Source organism: Numenius arquata, chromosome 1 (assembly GCF_964106895.1).
Source record: "Numenius arquata chromosome 1, bNumArq3.hap1.1, whole genome shotgun sequence".
NCBI classification, from domain to species: domain Eukaryota; kingdom Metazoa; phylum Chordata; class Aves; order Charadriiformes; family Scolopacidae; genus Numenius; species Numenius arquata.
In genome coordinates, this window is record NC_133576.1 from 129,287,812 (window position 1) to 129,295,800 (window position 7,989).

The following is a 7,989-nucleotide window of genomic DNA, read 5'->3' on the forward strand; positions in this document are numbered from 1 at the left end:
TCTCTGGAGCTCTCTGCCAGTGTGTAGGTCCCAGTTTTATTTCTGCTGGAAGGAAAGAACCCCGTACCACATTTAGCACACGTCTCCCAGAGGAAGCGTCTTGCAAAATCACAGGAACTTTGTGGCCTGCACCGATAAAACCCGAACACTTTACAACAGCAGAACTTGAGTTACAATGGTGGCATCCCCCCGCAACATTACCTCGGCCTTCCCTGTTACTCCCCAGTTGGTTCATTATTATTAATGTCACTACAATAAATACCAGAACAAAATTGACAGCGTTTGGCCACGTATCTTAAAGCATTGCCCCACTCCTCCTACACTCCGTGTCTTTGCAGCCTTGGTTTCCATCCCTATCAGTCATCAGAGGAGCCTTTAGGGACAAAACGCTTGACTATGTGACCAGCCAAGTAATAAAAGCCATGCACAAGTGTGGCTGTGGCATCGATGACCAGTGAGAAGGTGCCCCCGATGCCGGTGGCCAAGTCTTTGAGGACAGAGGGAATGGCACAGATGGAGTGGTAAGGAAAAGCAGCGAGGTGAAGGACAAACCCCACAGGGATGCGCAGAATCCTGTAGGTGAGGGACGCCACATCTTGAACAATTTCCAGGAAGCCCAGAAAGATGTTGACGATGACCCTCCCCACATCATAGGGGATGCTGATGAGCACCATGCTGATGGCTTTAAGGTAGGACACCACCCCATTCCACAGGCTGTAGACTCCATCCAGAACTGTACCACAAACCCGCTTGATAACAAGCCACAGAAAATAAAACACAAATTTCACCAGCTCCACAAACACGTAGATGAGGAGTTCCAGAAGTTTGATGAAAGGGGTAGCAATGATGCCAGCCACTTTTCTCACCAAGCCACTGTCTCTGGCCTCCTGGTTGTCACTTGTTCCTACTTGCTCTCCAGAGCGGATCTGACTGACAGCTTGCAATATTGCTTTTGTTTTCTCCTGGCTTTGATTGTCTTCCCCACAGTTGCCCTTAAACAAGTGAACTCCTGCTAAAAGCTGCTTCTCCAGCTCTCCCACCGTGAGGTCCGCCAAGCTGTTCTCATCATTCATTTTTTTCACTAGTCCCAGGGACCATCCCTCTGGAGCATCACAGCAGGCTGCCAGCCAGAGGGTCTCTGGCACTGTCACCTTGCTTTTAACTTGGACACTGGAAGGAATTGCACCTGCAAGGAGATACAGATGATCTTTCTTGGAGCAGTGAGGGACCAGAGCTTGCTCCACTACCCTCCCGATGTCTCTGTGCCAGCTTTTGCTCAGAGATGGGCTCAGAGGAACGGCGTTCGTGAGCGTGTAAGTGGCCATCTGGAAATCCTCCTCATTGAGCAGGCTGGGATTGAGCAGCCCTCTCTCGTAACCGGAGCCCACGTAGTCTGAGGTCAGGGCTTGATTTGCACCAAGGTTGGCCACAGTGCCAATGATATCGGCTTCGTGCACCATCTCATGCAGGTCATTTTCTGGATCATCTATCTGAAATAGTAGAGAGGAGAGTTACTGGATGCAATTTGCCTTTCTAGAAAATAACGTATAAAATGGGCCTTGCAGTATATTTTCCATTATGGCTGCTACTACAGGCTGTGCTTCGGACCACATCCTGTGCTCCCTCCTTATTTTCCTTGTGCTTCAGAGGAGTGAATGCTCTACTGAGCTGCCCCACCAAACACATCAGTTTAGGCTGCAAAGGATGCTTGCAGCTCTCCCGTTTGGTCCACAGCAGAACACAGCCTCCAGAATCTCACCAGCCACCCTGCACCAACCTTCTCACTTGTGCTTTTTTTTCCTAGAAGAGATTTTTAAGACCAATAGATGGCTTGATTTAGGGACATGTTCTCACCTCCCATAGTGGTGGGACCCCCAGTGCATTTAAGCACTTATCATGGCACCTTAATTCAGTCCCTCTGAACTATCAAATCCAAGCCATGAAGAAAAAAGCCACCACGGTATCTAAGACACCTAAAGAAGGCATTTACCTCTCACCACTGATGTGTAAGAAGGCAGAATGAAGCCAGGCACCATGGCAGGTGATCTGAACTTTCCTGCCTTGAGCAGACACAGCACTGAGCTCCTAGGGCTGTCTCAGGGCTTGTCATTAGTAGTCTGAACCTCATGTCATTAATAGTCTGAACCTCATCCTTAATGACCACACAGCTCCTTGCATAACATGGGAGAGGATGCCATCACCGCAGGTCCTTGATGGAATCTGTGTTACCTGCTCGTGTCTGCCGCAGCGGGAATTCACCCTGGAGCCACGCACAGAGCCCTGCACGGGGAGATGACAAGCAGTGGGAGCAGGAGCACTAACAGCCAGGGCATGCTCAGGTCTTTCTCTCCGGTGGCCACAGCTCTCTCTGCTCCTTAGTCACTCCTATTGGCATTGCCTGAAGCCACCCTGGGGGATTTGCCAGATTGCCATTTTCTTCCCCAAATTAGAGGGTGAGCGTGTTGGTAGAAGCTCGGGGGTGGCAGACAGCCTCTGGCAGTCGCTGCCTCCTGTAGTCCCTGCTTCAGAGGCTGTGACCCTCAGCTCCCAGCGCTGTGTTGGCCCAATTAAACCTGCTGTCTTTGCTTCTGGCCTGCAGACTGTTTACTGCACTATATAATACCTGCTTTGGAGACATCTGTGGCAGACAGTTCATAGTCTACCTTGAATCACTCCCCAGTCATCCTTCCTGGTCCCTTGGCCATCCTGCAATGCACTTGGACAGACGTACAGCTACGTCCTTGTAACCTTAGAGCTGGCATCCTCTTAGTGCCGCATCCCCTCCTGGCAGCGCTGCGTCAGCCTGTGCTGAGAGTTGGGATGAAAGGGACGGTGCCAGCAGCTATCCATCACCCTCGCCATAGGAACCGAGCTCTGGCTGGCCGCCTGCATCAGCCAAGCCCCTGTGGTCCAGGCTCAGAGCTCCCTCTGCACCAAGGCTGGTCACAGTGCCAACGCTGGCCATTGCAGAGAGCTGCATTACCCCCATCTCCTGCTAGGAGGTTTCTTGCTCTTCGTTTAGAAGCATCTGATGCTTATTGCTTCAGGACTGAAAGGATCACAGTGAGTCCTACGTGCTGATGCACAAGTTGTAGCTTTTTCTAAATATACCACTTAAAAAAGACTTATCCTGCACTACTTCTGCCTTATTCCGCTCCTCTTGCTCAGACACCCCAAACTCATGGGATACAGCTGGCTGACGAGGCCAGACATTTTGCATTCTGCAAAATCACTGCCCCTTCCTGCCCCCCAGCTCATTCCCCCTGTTCTGACAGTGTTGTGCCACAGGACAAGGGATGCACCCGGTGTGTTTAATCCCACAGTACAGGCGAGAGGCTGTGCCTGGGAACTGCCCCCATGGTATGGCCCTTTTGAGCCTGACACCCTCGCAGAGACACTCGTCCCCTCTCGCTCCCGTGGCAGTGCTGCTGTACCACAGGGACACAAAGACCCAAGATGGGTCAGCTCTGTCTCCTGGCAGAGATTCCCAGCCTACATGACACAGATGGTATAAACTTAATTTTCTCTCCTTACGAGCCGATGCATGCATACCTTGAGGTGCCTATCAAGAAAATACGTCTCTGGTTACCTGTTCAGCTGCAGGCTTTTGCACATACCATTGGGATTGTTTAGGTGTAATTAAAAAAGAACATGATAAAAATGTGGCCGTGTGCTGTTCATGCGTAAGGCTCTGACATCACCGAGTTATGCTTATAATAACTCATATAATGGCTTGTAATAACTCATGTGTAACTGAGGTTTTTCATGCCTCCTCCAGCTCAGCCCCAACAGCAAGCTGTCTCCAGCACTGCATCTAATCTGCATTGCAAGCTACCTTTCCTCACTGCTTCAAAAAGCTTTTGGTTTGTGTCACTGTCAAAGCGTATCTGCACTCATGGAGCCCGCCATGAGGCCACCTGTCCAAATAACCTGGAACAGCCAAGGGCAAGATCCAAGCAGACAGGTAAACATCTCATTCCGAGGATGGGGATTTAAAAATGAATTATGCACCTGAACACCTGTGTGGATGTGAGCACCTAAAAACATTTATATGTTTCGTAAAGTGGGAGTTGCAGTTTCATGGAAGGGGCAGAGGCAGAGAGGGGATTATACGTGTGGCAACACACAGCTATTAGAGCAGGTACCTTCCGTCATTTGGCCATTTGACAGCGTAGGACACTGTTACTTCCCACCTTCCTCACCCCAGGTGAACCTCAGCAGCCCACCCCCCTCGCTACTGCCTCGGGCACACTCATGCCTTTGATTGCAATGGAAATATTTCGTCCAACCTTAGTGTGGGACTTGTTTCCCAGGGAGGAAGCACGGTGCGTCTTACGCCAAGGTTTCTGTTGTAGGACCTTCACATGAGTGGCTCTAGAAGTACCTGTTTCTCTTGACTGTCTACCAAGAGAGGTGGCAGGAGCAGCTCAGAGGTAGCTATAGCAAATAGTGATGCAAATCCCACCTTGGTCATCTGGCTGGTGGTAGTCAGTCATCAACCAAATGAAAACACAAGGTGAATCATCCAGTCTGTCATACGCTAGGACAGAAAAAGCAACTCCAGAGTTTTCCATCTCTCTCAAAGCTATAGAAAGAGTCAAACCCATAGATTTTCAGACAACGGAAACAAGATGAGGTGGAAGCCACCGAAGTAACTTGCTCTCAAACCCTATAAAATCTGTGGCAGACCAGGATTCCAGACCTGAGCCTGGGGGAGTCCCACCAGTGCCCTGCTCATTTTCCTGCCCTTCCTGCTCTCTAATTTTTCACTAATTGCTGAATTAACTTGCTGTTTCCAGTTGCCAGCCGGCAGTGGGTGGCACTGACATTCCTCACACTTCTCACCCAATTACTGCCTCTGCTACATTTGGCATTTGTTTCTTCGGCAGACATTCCTGAGGAGGTAGGCATGCAGGGAGTGAGAGGGTGCCCTCACCACGTACATCATTACTCAAAAAAAAAGGCATGTGACAACCCCGAGGCTCTCGCTGGAGGGCAGAGAGTGGTTTTATAGTGATTCCTTTCTGCTTGCTGTGTCTCTGCATGTGTGTCTGCGTGCACACAGGCGTAAGCACATGCCACTGTGCAGCTGAGCCTGCTCATACCCAACTATCCCTGTGTCAGTGAGGAAATTACCCGGAAAATAGGCATCATAACCTCATGGGGCTTCTGCTGCAGAGCAGGTGGTGCTAAGGGTTCCCTTCAGCAGCCATCCAACCTTTCCTAACCATCTGACCTAGCCTTGATAGGAACATACATAATGGGTGTCAAATCTCTTCCACACTTTCTCCTCCCAGATCCAGCGTGGTGGTGTCTGAGAGGGGTGCACATGCATATTTCTTGAGTTACAGGAATTTTTCGTAGTCCTGATTTCTTCCCCTTACAGATTCTTCTGCCATTTTTTTTCCTAGTAGTTTTCTGTCTCGGACTGAGGTTCCTCCAGTGAACTGCAGAGCTGCTACCTCCCACCTCCGAGACACCTGCATTTCAGCAATGGGTGAAGGGGACTCATCAGTGTAAACTAAGAACAGACCCATAGCAATCCATGGCGATGCTCTGGAGAAGACAGAGCAACTAAAGGTAGCACTTGGCCAATTATTTCTGGGGCTGCAGTACGGTTTGGAGGCAGAAGACACAAGGTTTGGGGCTCCAGAGTGCTGGCAGGAGTGATGACAATGTGAGGGGTGAAGTTACATGGAGCAGGGAAGGTGGAGGAGCCAGCTGGAGGGAAGTGCTAGGGAACCAAAGCCGCTGTGGGGGTGCTGCCCACTGGTCCATGGCAGGAACGGCCTTCAAGCCTGCCTGGGCAGGTCTGGTGAGTCAGACCATTAGAAACAGGAGGAGATATGGTGGCTAGAGGTGATGAAGGGCACCAGCGGCCGAGGCAAATGGGGAAGGATCTCGACTCTGCCGCTTTGCCTCACTGCCTCCAAGGCACTGACAGCAGATGCTCACTCGCCTAGGTCCTCTTTGTGCTTTAAAAATTCATCACCCTTCCACAACACCACAGGGGCAAAAATCTTTCCTCTGTTTTAAAAGGGCAGGCAGACACCTCCCACAGCCATCTGTGAAGTGGAAGGAGAGCAGATCAAAGGGCCCTTGGCAACTTCTGCAACTCAAAACCCAGCCCAGAGATCAGGCAGCCAGTCCGAGGTGAGGACAGGGATGTAGGATGTAGGATTAGGAAAATAAGCATGGCAGCCACTCTCCTGGGACAGGGGTGAGCTTTGATTCTGGCTCCAGCACCCGAGGGCCCTGCTCCCACCACACCGCGCGGATGCTGCAGCCATTCCCATCACAACAAAGCACCCTTGCACCCTGCCAGTCTTTTCTGAACTCAATAGTTGGGGGCAGCTTGGTGTTTGCTACAAAATTCCCCATGATCCTGCTGAAAAACCTGAAACACGGCAAAATAAAAATAAAATTTAAAAAAGAAGTAAAGAGTACTTGTTCTCTTAAAGCACCAGCAACTTTTTAAAGGATTTCCTTTAAATATTAACAGCCTGAAGGATTTGCTTAAACATACCTAGTGCCAAGGGAGACACAAACCACTGAGGTTCCGCTGAAATTTGTTTCTACACACTTCGGCCCCGACTGAAGCCCACACGCGCCAGGACACGGCAGCTCATTTCCCTACCGACGGCTGCAGCACAGGGACACAACAAAAAGCTGCAGCGCCAACTTGGTGAACCGCAAAGGGATGTTTTATCCCAGCGCAGCGAAGCTGAAGGGTTCTTATCAACACCGTGATCACGATGGCAACAGAACAAACTTCAACTTGACACCGCGGTGTTTAACCCTGCTTCCCACCGGCAGAGCTCCCTGCCCCTGAGAGCCGGCTGGGCAGGACAGATCCATCAGCTGGTGTCAAAGATGACTTTTTCTCCTCTCCCAGCTCTCATTAATAAGCCCCACGGGACAAGGAAATATTTGTTTGCTCGGTTCCAAGCACAAAAATAAGTCCTGCTGGTGTTAAAGTAGTATCAAAAGAAGTTCAACAAGCAGAGCCCCTGCCTCCTTTACAAAATCCTATCCCCAGCTTCACCCCAGAGGAAATATTCTCCAGGAACATTTGGTTCACAGTGAAGGAAAGGCTGACTTACCTGCGGCTCCACCAGCCAGCTCTCCTCCTCGTTTTGGGCTGGCTTTGTATACTTAAAAGCTGAATAAAGAGGGATTTTGTCCTTAGTGCTGTAGAGGGTTGCAAAGCGTGGCTCTTTGTTGTACTGCTGACAGATTTTCACGTGGAACGGCTCCGTAAATCCTTCGGGTGGGACTTGTCCTGGGAAGAACACATTACACTCGGCAAAACCGGTTTCATCCTCTCCAACAACTCTGCCCTGGGAAACGCCTGGGAAAACGGAGAGGCAAAGCAAAAACAGAATTGACGTCTTCATGGTCCGCTCCCTGGAGCTGAGAGAAGCCCCGTCTGCCTCCGCTGGGTCCGGCAAGGGACCTGTGCCCTGAGTCCATGCGGCAGCGAAGCCAGAAAGCCTCTGGAATTCGGGTGTAGCGCGCGAGGGAAATGAAACACGCAACCGCAGCCGGTCCCTTCGGGCGGGCGGTGCGTCCCGCGGGGCAGCGCCCTCAGAGACCCGACCTGCGCCCAGCTGCCCGCAGCAGATAGTGCCAGCCCACCCGGGATCATCGGGGCTCGGCGGGAAGAGGAGGAGGAGGAGGTGGAGGAGGAGGAGGAGGAGGAGGGGGGAAGGCTAGGGCGGTGCGGGGCTGGAGCTGAGCGGCATGGGCTGCCCGGGCTGGGGCTCAGCGCCGGCGGGGGTGTGGTGTGCTGCATTGCAGCACAGTCCCCGGCAGGAATTTTGGCTGACGCAGCCAGAAATCTTCCTGGGGCTGCCAAGGAGGGGATGCTGCAAAGTCAGAGTCACCACCCCGAAGACGGTGTTTAGCTGCCTTGTCCAGCTGCCAGCCCGGCCAAGGGAGAGGGAGGGAGAAGAGTGGTGGCAGGATATTGGAACTGCTGGGCACCCA

General features: G+C 51.6%; 1 protein-coding gene across 1 annotated transcript; it reads right to left on the minus strand.

Moving 5' to 3' along the window:
- Positions 1–356: 356 nt before the first annotated feature.
- ENDOD1 (endonuclease domain containing 1) lies at positions 357–7,400 on the minus strand. Its single transcript, XM_074158200.1, has 2 exons — positions 7,104–7,400; positions 357–1,490 (listed from the first exon to the last, which is right to left on the minus strand). Exons 1-2 carry the CDS (start codon positions 7,395–7,397, stop codon positions 357–359), a joined length of 1,428 nt encoding a protein of 475 aa, XP_074014301.1. The 5' UTR covers positions 7,398–7,400.
- Positions 7,401–7,989: the final 589 nt, after the last annotated feature.